Here is a 14,404-nt window from a genome sequence, read left to right on the forward strand (position 1 = left end):
AAAGCAGCGAGGAGCAGCGAGAAAAAAGGGGCTAGGAGAAGACAACAAACAGGCTGGTACGTTTATTTATGTAAGATTTTCACAGTACAGATTCGCTTTAAAGTGACACCGAAGCGAAAAAAAAATTATGATGTTATGAATTGGTTGTGTAGTACGGATAATTACTAGAACATTAGTAGCAAAGAAAATAGCCTCATTTTTATTTTCAGTTATATAGTTTTTTTTTTAGTTTTTTTAGTTTTTTTTATAGCATTGCATCATTCTCTAATATTTGCAGTTTAGACACTACACTCAGCATTCTAAATGATTTCACAGAGCAGGCTAGTTAACTTTTGAACTTTTCTCTGCAGAAAAAAAACAAAATACAGTGACTGACACTTGAGATAATAATCTTCAGAAGACAGAGCTCTCTGCTACTTTAAAAGTTGTAGAGATCAGTGGTTCTTTTGCAAAGATAACAACTGGAGTTTCTAAACTCTTCCTGTACTGGAAACAATATTAGACTCATATCTCTGCTGCTAATGTTTTATTTCTTAGCTGTACTACACATACAAATCATTATATCATCCGTTTATTTTGACTTCAGATTTCCTTTAAGTTGTAATCATTTCAGATTTGGCCTGTATTACTTGTTGCAACTCTTGGATTTTCAGGACAACATTCTGACTTGTAAAAAATTATGCCATATAAAGTGTTTGTATAAAGTGGCTACACACTCCTCATATGTTTGTGTTATGTGGGGTCAGCGAGTCAGGGCTGATGAGGTGTATCTGAACTGGTAATTTGTGTATCTTTAAAAAAGACTGATTATGAGAAACAATATTGTATTTGTAATTGATAAATATTCAAAACAAATTATAGTAGACTATGAAGTTTCTATTCATTAGTTTAGGAAGGGGGGTGCATTGAACAACTGATGACTTTGGGCACCAAGATAGCCAGAAACAATCCTGTTGATGGTGAAAATAAAAAACAGAAGAAACCCAAACAAAAGGAGCTTGAATAAGAGGTTCACTTTACCATATCAGTAATGGTGGCACAGAGGTAGCCTAAAATATGTCACATTGTTAAATAGTAATATGGCAACTCCTAGTCCCTAAAAATAAATGCAATCTTACTGACAATCACCCCTCTTGTAGACTAGAACAGTCTCTATTTTGACCTATGACACTGTATTGTTATCAAATCATTTGCATGATCTTGTTTTGTTGTGAGTTTCCGTATGTTCTACCTGTATGTTAACCCGTTTATCTATTGTGCAGCGCTGCGTAATATGTTGGCGCTTTATAAATACAATAAATAATAATAATAATAATAATAATAAAAAAAAATAAATGCTATAATGGAGCAGCCAGAGCACTGGTTTCGTGGACACTTTTGTGATGTGTTCTTCTGTTAGCAAGCATCCTCTCTATGGCTAATACATTAGCTGGTTTAATTATTTCCCAAAAGGAAATTATGGGGCTGTCTGGGTTGCCTCATCGCTGTTCCTCTTCTAAAGACATGTGCAGACTATATAGTAGCCAGGTGTTCAGAAACCATCCAGTCATCCTTGGGACAGCCTGACTGCATGCTCAAACACAAAAGCTTGACGCACAATTACCTTGCCCCTCCCACAAGAGTGGTCAACCAATGACTGCCAGATGCTATCACAGTCACAAGGCCATTAACCAATCCAGCAGAAGATGGCAGGATAGGGCAAACTCAACCTCATTTCCATGGGCGAGTTTTCATAAACATACATCCACCAAAATACCAGTATAGACATCAGGCATTTGTTTTAGATGCAAATGAATATCTTATGCACCACATGTAGCTTACAGGTAGGTGGCCTCACTCACCTTTCCGTGGGTACTTGATCTTATCTGTGTACAGGAATTGCATGAGCAGTTCAAATGGCCGGGCTTCTGCATCGCGGATGACCACTTCCAGCATTGGCTGGGAGCGTGATGATTTTGCATTGGCCGTGCCATTCTCTTGTTTCTGCGGAGTAGTTTGACCTTCATCTTCTGAATCTGCCTTTGATTTCTGGTTAATAAGAACAGAATTGGTATTTGTATGCTGCAGACCTCTGTGAACAATGCCTGGCACCCAGCTGCAGTCACACCGCTTACCTGCTTCTGGTGCTCTCTTGCCTGGGTGATCTTTTTTCTGAGCCACTTACATCTAGCAGTGATGATAGCAGTGTGACCTCGCACTCGCTCTTCTTTCTGCTCACAGACAAGAAGAAAAAAAACAAAACAGTTTTTCATTGCAACACAATCACTATGTTTTAAAGTTCACTTGAATTGAGAGGGATATAGTGGCCAAATCACACACCTGAAACAAGCATGCAGCTAATCCAGTCCGACTTTAGTCAGAGCACCTGATCAGCATGCTTGTTCAGTGTCTATGGCTCAAAGTGTCACATAAACAGCAGCTATTATAAATACACAAGTAGCAGTATGGCCACAAGGCCTTTTAAAGCTACCTCATTCAATCAGGTTACTACTGACATGTAGTTTGAAACAGTATTTCAAGGCATGGCTTAAAAACTTAGAACCAAACTAAAACCTGATGGCACAAGAACCTCCACGTAAAAACTAAATAAAATAACATTAAGCAAGTCTCATGCTTTATTTTGATTGTCACTATAAACTTGTGGGCCAGGTGGAAGCAGGTTTCCTCATTTAGGGCGCGTAGTTCTGGCCCTTGAGGAACAAAGCCTTTTTGTAATTTCTTTCTTTGTGATCACTGTGATTGGCTCACAGTGATCACAGGGTCACGTAGTATGGAGCTCAGCTGCCATTAGAAAGCGGAGTTTAGTGCCAGTGGGAATGCGCCGTTGTGTCCCATGTGAGGGAGCCGATAAATCTATGCTGTATGCAGCCACAAATGTGGCGTAGGTTTTGCTATGGTGGTTCTGAAGTGGTTTTTACAGTAAAGATCATAATTTAGCAGGTAATTTTTTCTTCTCTTGAAGAGCGACTTTATTGATTTGCTTTAATGCACATCTGAAGCAAAAATAAACTTATGAGATAATGGTTTGTATGTGTATTACTCATAATAAATAGAACATTAGTAGCAAAGAAAAGAGACTCAGTTTTCCAGTAAAAAAAAAACAAACAAAAACAAACAAACACAACAACAACAAAAAAAACCTCTGAACTATGAAAAAGACCCTTCCTGAGCTAGTCGACCAAGTTGGTAAAACGCACTCCTGTTTTCTAAATAGCTTAAAGAGGCTCTCTGGAAGGGGGGGGGGGGAATTTGAAAATAAAAATGGACACTTACCTGGGGCTTCTACCGGCCCCCTGCAGCTGTAATGTCCCGCGCCGTCCTCCTACAATCCTCGGTTCCCCGCCACCGTCACCGGTCAATTATTCGTCTTACAAGACGAATAGAGCGTCTTGTAAGAGCTTACTACGCAGGGGCAGTACCACGTTTTCTTGTACTGCATTGTAAGCCCCTGATGACGCGCGCGGAAGCGAGCACGCACTCGCCCACAACCGTGCAGCCGCAGTTGGATCAGAGGCCACATTAGAACGGGAATGGCGGATCGTTGGAGGACAGCGTGAGACATTACAGCTGCAGCGGGCCAGTAGGAGCCCCATGTAAGTGTCCGTTTTTATTTTCAACCCCTCCCCCCCCCCCCCCCCCCCAGAGAACCCCTTTAAACAGCCAAAAAGCAGAGAAAGACAGCCTGAGATAAGGTTTGACTGCAGGAAAGGTCAAAGGGTCTTTACGTCTGCTTTGTTTTACAGTTTAAGAGTGTGGATTATAAATTGCAACTGACAATATGACGCAAAGTTATAAATAAAGCTATATCAATTGAAAATATTTTTTTTTATTAGAGACTATTTTCTTTGCTACTTGTTCTATTTATTATTAGTAACACACATACAATTCAGTTTATTTTCATTTCAGATGTGCTATAAGTCTAGCAGCACAACATGAGTTGCTACATACAAAAAAACGCTTACTCTAACAATAACAAATGAAGGTATCCAGAGTAAACGTTTACAGTAACACTAATGCGGTTACCCACAGGGAATGGGACTCATTCCATCAGCAAAAGCTGGGGCCCAAAGCTGTATATGTGCTCTGTTGCTATGGAGGAGGGCCAATGGAGACGTATGGAGCAGGTGTATCACTTGCCAACACATGCTGGGGGATTTGGGGTACCTGTACGCACACAAGATTCTAGTGTGTGAACAAGAGTTAAACCGTGTCCATCTTTTATTGATGGACATTATAATGAAGAGGAGATCAGCGACAGCTATATTGGTGTCCAGATTAGAAATAACAGTCAGAAGAGTCAGTCTAGACACTCCATATGTTGTCACATTTATCTGGGAGACCTGATTTACTGTTAACAGCTCATAAAGAGGGGTACAAAGCAACAATATAGTTGAGGTTTAAAAGTGCCAGAGTGTTTTACACCTTTGAGCCAAATTTAGATACCCTTTACCCTACTGTATATGTTGTGCTGTTTTTTTATAATTATATTGCTTGTTTTTTTTAATATAGAAGCTGAGCTTTATGATTCCTCTGCGTGGGATACGGTTTTCATACTGTATGTGTTTATCTATGCTTATCTGCACAATAAAACCCTTTTGAAATTAAAAGTGCTCTTCAGAATGAAATGCTTGTTTCAGTCATGTACACAGAGTACTTTCTGCAACACTCCACAAATCTCAAAGATGCACGCTGCAGTAAAAGACAAACACACAGCAGACAACAATTTATTCAAGAATCTTAAGTCTTGCACATAAGCTAGATGCTTCTCAGCCTATGCTGGGCCTACTGTAAGTGAATGGAAGCCCAGAAGGGCTGCCAAGAGATCCGAAGTGTCTGTTTTTGTCCTAAGTGTGCTTCCCCATCTTTCCTCCCCTGAATCTAACAATTCTCCCTCCACCCTCTCCCGGTAGAAATGAAATGGATCTGTGTATCACTAGGCTTCAAACTGTTACCAAAGGGATTGATTCCCAATCTCTGTAGGCGACAACAGTTGTTCACGTGTATACGTGTACACCCCAACTGCTTCCAGACTGAGGTAATTAAAAATGATGTCCTGCTTACTTCCCGTTATTCCTGCCAGAGCATAGATTTCAATAACTCTCTCCACACAGTGCCATTGCTACTGCAGTTCACTTGCTGACAGACAGCTAAGCTCCATACACTGGTCAGGAGCAGATTTCATTGGCTCCTGAGCCGGTGGTCACTGTATGCCAATCACCGTGATCACAGCAGATTTCTGGCAAAAAAAAAAAAAAAGGCTCTAGTCCTTAAGGGGCCAGAGCCTGCCGGTACTCAAAGAGTTAAAAACGTTACATGTAAATAGTGTCTATACGGACGATAAATATGAATCCCCAGTACTGCAAGTCCAATAATCTGACTTCCTTTTTATATAAAATATTACAAGACATGAAATGAAAGACATCAGAGCTTTCAGCCAGACGGAGTGATAATCTCAATTACTGTCTAAAGGGGAAAACAATCAGACTAGAAAACCTCATCTCTCCACAGCATAAGCAAGGATTCTCAGCCAAGTCCTTTAATCCTGGGATATCGAATTCCAGTCCTCAAGGGCTGAGGTCCTCACACATTTTTTGGCACAGCTTAACGTTAATTGAAGGGGCTGCCATGTATGTGGCCCATGAGGACTGGAGTTTACCACTTGTGCTTTAATCTTTTTATATGAATGCAGGTGGATTTAAAGACACAAGGACACTTGGATAAAAGCTCAGATTTGGGATAATTTCAGCTGAAACTCTGCTGGCAGTAATGGCAGGGCATTAGAAGAAGCAAGGGGCTTCCCACAGTGCCTGGTTACAAAGCAATCATACACACAATTTTGCACAGACATCACAAGGACAGCTGAAACGATCTTGAACGAGCATTTCAGGCATGAAATGTCTATATATGCACATTTAAAGGGAACCTGAAGAGAGAGGGATATGGAGGCTGCCATAATTATTTCCTTTTAAACAACACCAGTTGCCGGGCAGTCCTGCTGATCCTGAAAATGATATTAACTGCATAATTGTTTCAGGTATGGATTCAGACAGTACAGAGGCAGGACTGCCCAGCAATTGGTATTATTTAAAAGGAAACAAATATGGCAGCCTTCATATCCCTCTCGCTTCAAGTTTCCTTTAAAACTGATTAATTTGACAGAAGGCCAGCTGGCAAAACCTGAAGAACCATAGTCCACTGCACTCCACTGACTGGCTGGAGGCTGCTTTTGGTCCACTAGGTAAGGCACAGTGGCAGACAGTTCCCTGGAGAGCATCCATTAAAGGGACTCCGAGCAGTGCCTGTGGGTATGACTTTAAGCATACCCACAACTAATTAATTATATCCTCACACCTACCGGCATGATGTTTGTAATTATATCCCCTGGGTTCCTTGTATTTCATTGCATTGCATTGCATTGAATGGAGCTGCCGACACTGGGGAAAGTGTCGTCCTGCATAATACAATGCTGAATAAGAAATCCAAGATGGCGGCCGCGATTTCAATCGCGAAAATAACGAAAAATAAAAGGCGTAGGGTGGTTTATATATAATTGGAAAGAGGAGAAAGAGAGCTTTAAAATGGTATGCATCTTTCCATAGTTACTGCACTGCTCAGAGTCCCTTTGAGTGCTGTGGTGATTCATTTCACTACTCATTAGGAAATAAGGAAGAATTTCACTTGAACTCCTCTGAATAGCTACATTACAACTATAGTGGAGATCAGGAATCTACCATGTGAAACAATTACTTTCATAAATAAACAGATTGCTGCTCCTCATCCTTTTGGTTATACCTCACAGCTGTAACTTACTTCTCCTAAAACAAACTCCACATCACAGAACTGCTGATTCTCAAACAGCCTTCCATAGTCTTCATGTAAAGTGCACTTGGGGTAACAAGAGAACTGTGGAGCAAGAACAAGGGTGAAACAGTCAATGGCTTGTAGGAAGCTTATAATAAAGAGCTGTGAATTATTATTTAACCATATGATACCCAATAACTACATAAAATCCCATTTAAATCCCTTCTGTAAGGTAAGGGGAGGCGCTCACTCCCTCTCCGCAATAAACTTGCTCCCACACACTTAAAGTGAACCTGAAAATTAAAAATCAAAATAAACATACACACATCATACTTACCTCCCACGTAGTCTACTCATCAATTTTTCTCCTCTCCTGCATCCTGTTTGCCCACTGTGATAATTGGTATTCTCCATCCTCCATTTTGACAATGGCCATTACCCCATAACATTTTCCGGGTCAGCACACTGTTTAACTGTAATATCGCCCACTTAAACCATAGGGTAACATCAGTTACCTTTCTCATCAGTTGTCCTTTCAGTTATATCAGTTATAACTGACAGCAACTGATACATTTCAGTTCTGACACAATCTTGGCAGAAATGGAAGGAATTGTAAGACGAAAATGGTGAGCTTCTCTGTCGGCGAGGTAAGCATGTCATATTCATTTTCAGGTACATCATGTGTTTATTTTAAATAATTTTACTCAGTTCAGGTTCCCTTTAAAGGACACCTGAAATGTGGAAGTGAAAGATATTGAGGCTGCCATATTCATTTCCAATACAAGTTGCTTGATATCCTGCTGATCTTTCAGGCTTCAGCAGTGTCTGTGAATCAACCACGTGAAACAAGCATGCAGAAAATCCAGTCAAACATCTGGTCTGCATATTTGTTCAGGGTCTATGCCAGGGGTGTCAAACTCAAATGCAAAGTGGGCCGAAATTGTACACTAGGACTTAGTCGCGGTCCGCCTTCCTCCCTGATAAAGTTCCCTGATTTCTAATGGCCCTCCTCCAACCATTATACAGTTCATTGGTGCCTAGTGGTCCTCCCTTATACAGTTCCCTGGTGTCTAGAGGTCCCCACCCTCCTCCATACAGTACCCTGGTGTCTAGAGGTCCCCACCTTCCCCTATACAGTTCCCCATTTAGTGCTTTCCCCCTAGCTCCCCCATATTGCTTCCCTGGTGTTCTAGGGCTTCACCTCCAATATTGCTTCACGGGAGAGGGACAAACATAATGCAAAGTGGGGAAACCACTTGAGTGTCACATTTAATGCCTCTGAGGGCCAGATTTGGCCCACGGGCCAGAGTTTGATATGTATGGTCTATGTCTAAAATTATAGGAGGCAAAAGATCAGCAGGAGAGCAAGGGAATAATGGCAGCCTCCAGATTCCTATCACTTAAGGTGTCTTTTTAAACAATTCCTCAAAATGCACCTCTTCAAATTTGTCATTCCTTCTCCATCTCCCTCAACTTTTCAATAACTGCAATATATCTATTTCTCTCCGCTATTATTTACGGTATTCCCACCTCACAGACTAAGCTCAGTTGGGGAAGCTCCACATCTCCTCTGTCAGAGTTTGTTCTCGTTATGAATGCAGGTTGGTCACATACACTTTCTATTTGTTGCACAGTGCTGCATAACACTGACGCCTTACAAATAATTATAATACAACACAGGTGACAGAAGTTTGCTGCACAGACCAGTTGTCACCGCTCAAGTGACATTCCAGATGAGACCAGAAATGAAAAGCCAGGCAACACCTCATTCATGTCTGTTTTCAGAACAGGTCCTCATCAATAAAAGACACAAGATGTGTCTCTTCATACAAAGGAGAGAAGGGCATCTTCTGACAAGTTAGAATGATAAACCATTGACAAAAGCTGTACCTTCCATGGCATAAAATAATACATTCCAGTGATTACTGCCAGGGCACAAAGAAAACAAGGTTATGCACAATTCTCCCTCCATTGCTGATTTTCTTACCTGAAAGCGATACATCTCACCACTCCTGACATTATTATCCACAGTGCCACCAAAGATGTACATGGCATCCGCAATCACAGCTGCAGCATGAAAAAGGCGACCGCTGGGCAACTGGAACAGAAAAATACCCCAAGCACTGAGTATGTGCAATATATATAACATATCCATATTATCTGCACAGCATATGCGGAGATGAAAGTTTGTTTCCATACAACTAAAAAGCAGTAGATTTAAATCTCTTACAAAAATGTTTAACTTTCTAGCCTATTTACTAGGGAAATATAGAAATAAATTATTCCCCCCCCCCCCCATTCCTTTTTTGTCAATTTTGAATCCTTAATTTTTACTTGGCTTGTCTCAATTAAAATGACACATTATTTCATTACTAGTTAGGCATGTAGCATACCATTATCGCCAGCCTGTGCGTCTGTAAGCAATCGCTAGGGTGCAGTTTGGGGACCAGAGTGCCGTACAAATACACTGCTAGGCAATAGTACATCAATGCATCTATATTTCGTTGGGCCCTTGAACTACCATCCTAGCGATCACATCCAATCGCTACAGGCGGCAGCCATTACAGGCGTCCACAAATCTCATGGCTAAGCATAGGTGACACAAAGGTGACAATAGTTAGGTAGGGGTTCACACTTCACTACAGGGGGAAAAAAAACACTGAGGGCTGGTTCACACTGCAAGAGCTTTTTCTAAGCGCTTGCGATTTTAAAAGCTCTTGCTAATGTAATGCTATGTGTGTGTTTTCACTGGAGCGATGCGATTTTGTAAAAATCCCCCATTGCATTAGAAAGAGCATTTCAAATCACTAGCATTTAAAAAGCTCTTGCAGTGACAACCAGCCCTCAGGCTAGGTTTTCACTTGTGCGTTGTGTCAGATTTTTCTCTCAGAAAATGTGCATTGATTTTGCAACTAATGCTAGTGAATGGGGCTGTTTCCATACAAAGCGAATTTTCGTACGCGTGAAAAAATCTGAGGTCTTGAGGTCTATTTTTTCGGACATCACGTACGATTCGCGTACAATGCTTTGTATAGGCAATGCAAATTTTCATGTTATTTGCCCGAAAATTCGCATTAGATCCATGGTTACAGGAAGTTGTCAGCAGTCATGACTAAGCTGTTACTAGGCAGATTATGTTTATTTAATGTGAATTTTCGCGTACAAAAATTCGCATAAAATCGTGTAACAATTTACATGCAAATTTTCACCAATCAGAAAAATCTTATACGATTTTTTGCAGGCGAAAATGTTACGCTACAGTGGAAACGTAGCCTTAAAGAGAACCCGAGGCGGGTTTGAAGAATATTATCTGCATACAGAGGCTGGATCTGCCTATACAGCCCAGCCTCTGTTGCTATCCCAAACCTCCCTAAGGTCCCCCTGCACTCCGCAATCCCTCATAAATCACAGCCACGCTGCTGACAAACAGCTTGTCAGAGCTGGCTGTGTTTATCTCTATAGTGTCAGTCTGCTGCTCTCCCCGCCTCCTGCAGAACTCCAGTCCCCGCCTGCATCCCTTCCCTCCCTGCTGATTGGAGGGAAAAGAAGGGGGCAGGGACTGGAGCTATGCAGGAGGCGGGGGAGCAGCTGAGACTGACACTACAGATGTAAACACAGCCTCACAGCATGGCTGTGATTTATGAGGGATTGCAGAGTGCAGGGGGACCTTAGTGGGGTTTGGGATAGCAACAGAGGCTGGGCTGTATAGGCAGATCCAGCCTCTGTATGCAGATAACATTCTTTAAACACACCTCGGGTTCTCTTTAAAGTGATCCTGAGACGACAAAATGAAAAGATTTGATAATTACCCAGGGTTTCCTCCAGCCCCATAAGCACAGCTGATTGGCTTGCCGTCCTCCCGAGTGCCTCCGTTCTCTGGCTATCGGTCCCTGGAATCCGGCTCAGTCGCGCCAGTAGATCTCTTCTGCACATGCGCGGCCCCTTTGCAAGGAGGACGGCAAGGGACTCATTGGTGCATATGGGGTTGGAGGAAGCCCCAGGTAAGTATCAAATCTTTTCATTTTGTCTTCTCAGGTTCTCTTTAATGTTTAAAAGGGACACTTAAACCTGCAATAAAAAAAACTGTTTTACTCACCTGGGGCTTCTACCAGCCCATGCAGCCGTCCCGTGCCCTCGCAGTCACTCGGTTCCTCCTGTTCCCCACCGCCAGCTACTTTCATTTCACCGATAGGCCTGGCCACGCGTTGTCTTCGCATTCTCGCCCTAAATAGCGTCCTGCGCAGGACGCTATTGCGGACGGGAAGGCAAAGGAGACGCGTGGCCAGGTCTGTGCAGGCGCAGGGAGCCTGTTTAGGGGGCTGACCCTTGCTCAAACAATGGCCAATCACAAGGCTGCATTTCCGCGAGAAGATATTCTTATGCTGGGTACACATGATGCGATTCCCCGCTCGATCAGCGGGATCGATTATTTCCGACATGTTCGATCTGGTTTCAATCGATACAACCGTCGATTTTGCATGTAAAGTATACAAAATCGACGGCAGTATCGATCGAAAACCCAATTGAACATGTCGGAAATAATCGATCCCGCTGATTGAGTGGAAATCGCATCGTGTGTACCCAGCATTTGTGTTAAGCCCTAACAACAAACAAAAAAAATTCCTTGCTTTATAAACATGCGGATATCTTGTTTGTCACCGCAATGTGCACCAATGGTGCTTGAGCTATACAATGGTAATCTACAGGGAGTGCAGAATTATTAGGCAAGTTGTATTTTTGAGGACTAATTTTATTATTGAACAACAACCATGTTCTCAATGAACCCAATAAACTCATTAATATCAAAGCTGAATATTTTTACAAGTAGTTTTTAGTTTTAGCTATTTTAGGGGGATATCTGTGTGTGCAGGTGACTATTACTGTGCATAATTATTCGGGCAACTTAACAAAAAACAAATATATACCCATTTCAATTATTTATTTTTACCAGTGAAACCAATATAACATCTCAACATTCACAAATATACATTTCTGACATTCAAAAACAAAACAAATCAGTGACCAATATAGCCACCTTTCTTTGCAAGGACACTCAAAAGCCTGCCATCTATGGATTCTGTCAGTGTTTTGATCTATTCACCATCAACATTGCGTGCAGCAGCAACCACAACCTCCCAGACACTGTTCAGAGAGGTGTACTGTTTTCCCTCCTTGTAAATCTCACATTTTATGATGGACCACAGGTTCTCAATGGGGTTCAGATCAGGTGAACAAGGAGGCCCATGTCATTCGTTTTTCTTCTTTTATACCCTTTCTTGCCAGCCACGCTGTGGAGTACTTGGACGCGTGTGATGGAGCATTGTCCTGCATGAAAATCATGTTTTTCTTGAAGGATGCAGACTTCTTCCTGTACCACTGCTTGAAGAAGGTGTCTTCCAGAAACTGGCAGTAGGACTGGGAGTTGAGCTTGACTCCATCCTCAACCCGAAAAGGCCCCACAAGCTCATCTTTGATGATACCAGCCCAAACCAGTACTCCACCTCCACCTTGCTGGCGTCTGAATCGGAATGGAGCTTACTGCCCTTTACCAATCCAGCCATGGGCCCATCCATCTGGCCCATCAAGACTCACTCTCATTTCATCAGTCCATAAAACCTTAGAAAAATCAGTCTTGAGATATTTCTTGGCCCAGTCTTGACGTTTCAGCTTGTGCGTCTTGTTCAGTGGTGGTCGTCTTTCAGCCTTTCTTACCTTGGCCATGTCTCTGAGTATTGCACACCTTGTGCTTTTGGGCACTCCAGTGATGTTGCAGCTCTGAAATATGGCCAAACTGGTGGCAAGTGGCATCTTGGCAGCTGCACGCTTGACTTTTCTCAGTTCACGGGCAGTTATTTTGCGCCTTGGTTTTTCCACACCCTTCTTGCAACCCTGTTGACTATTTTGAATGAAACGTTTGATTATTCGATGATCACGCTTCAGAAGCTTTGCAATTTTAAGAGTGCTGCATCCCTCTGCAAGATATCTCACTATTATTTACTTTTCTGAGCCTGTCAAGTCCTTCTTTTGACCCATTTTGCCAGAGGAAAGGAAGTTGCCTAATAATTATGCACACCTGATATAGGGTGTTGATGTAATTAGACCACACCCCTTCTCATTACAGAGATGCACATCACCTAATATGCTTAATTGGTAGTAGGCTTTCGAGCCTATACAGCTTGGAGTAAGACAACATGCATAAAGAGGATGATGTGGTCAAAATACTCATTTGCCTAATAATTCTGCACTCCCTGTAATGCCCCCAAAGTGTTAAATCGTGATCAAAAGGCATAAAAAGTCAAGGGCATGCGTGTACACAGGCTATACAGAGTGAAGAGAAAGCGCTAAGAAAAGAGTGCGTCTCACCTCACTGTCTGGGCTGGGCTGAATCACCTCCCAGGACTGTGAGTCAACATCATAGCAGTGCAGTTCATTTGGTAATGTGTTATCTGCAGCACCCCCAAAAACATAGAGATGCCGGTCAAATGCCACCATGGTGTGTCCATAACGTCTCTGTGGTGGAGGAGGGGACCCGCGTAGTAAGTGCTCTGTGGGAATACGCATCCAGCTGAACAATAAAAAATGACATGTCAGTAATGGTAGCTCTGAACTCATGTATGCATCATCCAGTACTAATAAACTGTAAAGCAACAGTGTCACTGCTCTAGGATAAGCTATAACATTTATGTCAGTAATAAGTTACATTTAATATGAGAATTACAGATGGTGCAGGCCAAATGGATGATGGAGTTTCGGATACATTTTTCCAGAAAAAAAAAGGTAAAATGTGACTTTTGTTCATATATAATTTTCATTTTTAAATAAATTATTCATTTTAAATTAGTACTATTTTGTTTCTATACTGTACTATCTTCCTCAAGCTTAGTGATGGCGAGCAGACCATTCACTTGCCCCTCAAATATTTATGTCACGGTAGCATATTACACTACTACAGAGGCATCAGATCAACTGGTAAAAAATATAAAACAAACATTTGGAAAGCAACGATTTATTTGTTACTTATTCTAAGGCTATGGGCAGTAAAATAGGTTTGGTGTATGCTATGATTAGCAATGCTCTAATTTAGAAAACAAAAACTGCTGTCTCAACTTCCAGCGGCAGTGGATCAAGGGCTGACACTGTACAGACACATAGCTAGCTTTCAGTCTAGTGATGCACTCTGTCGGTAAGATGGTTTGGAGAGGGGCCCACAGTGGTGCACTAGGAGCGTCACGTGGCGGGAGGGTTTAGTGGTGAGAACAAAGTCATTGTTGAGTATATTGATCTGCCAGGCTGATTGCTGGCCACACCACCTGAGGAGGCGTGTTTGCCACTCCCCCACCTATTTTGTGCATCTCTGCTCCCCACCTCCCAGTGGTGTGCGTGAAAGCAGCTAATATATCTGCCAAGCACCTCCTCCAGTGTCTTATTTCCATTGCCAGGAGTGCCTGACATCACTACATGAGACAAGGTGCCCCCGGGAGCAATGAAGACCTGATGCTAGGGGAGTCATACAGCACATGGGTGAGCTGCTTCAACACTGACCACGGGCCCGGGGGAGAGGACATATTACATGGGGGTGACCAGCTGGGGGTCCGAATATCAA

General features: G+C 42.3%; 1 protein-coding gene across 1 annotated transcript in view; it reads right to left on the minus strand.

Annotated features, from left to right (window-relative positions):
• Positions 1-14,404, minus strand: part of LZTR1 (leucine zipper like post translational regulator 1) — a 74,659-nt gene that overhangs the window by 25,949 nt on the left and 34,306 nt on the right. The window contains exons 9-13 of the mRNA XM_068246567.1: positions 13,165-13,366; positions 8,789-8,899; positions 6,811-6,903; positions 2,115-2,210; positions 1,842-2,028 (exon numbers count right to left, since the gene is read on the minus strand). Coding sequence (XP_068102668.1) covers positions 1,842-2,028; positions 2,115-2,210; positions 6,811-6,903; positions 8,789-8,899; positions 13,165-13,366 — 689 coding nt within the window. The remainder of the gene's footprint in view (positions 1-1,841; positions 2,029-2,114; positions 2,211-6,810; positions 6,904-8,788; positions 8,900-13,164; positions 13,367-14,404) is intronic.

This window comes from Hyperolius riggenbachi, chromosome 1 (assembly GCF_040937935.1).
Source record: "Hyperolius riggenbachi isolate aHypRig1 chromosome 1, aHypRig1.pri, whole genome shotgun sequence".
Classification (NCBI taxonomy): domain Eukaryota; kingdom Metazoa; phylum Chordata; class Amphibia; order Anura; family Hyperoliidae; genus Hyperolius; species Hyperolius riggenbachi.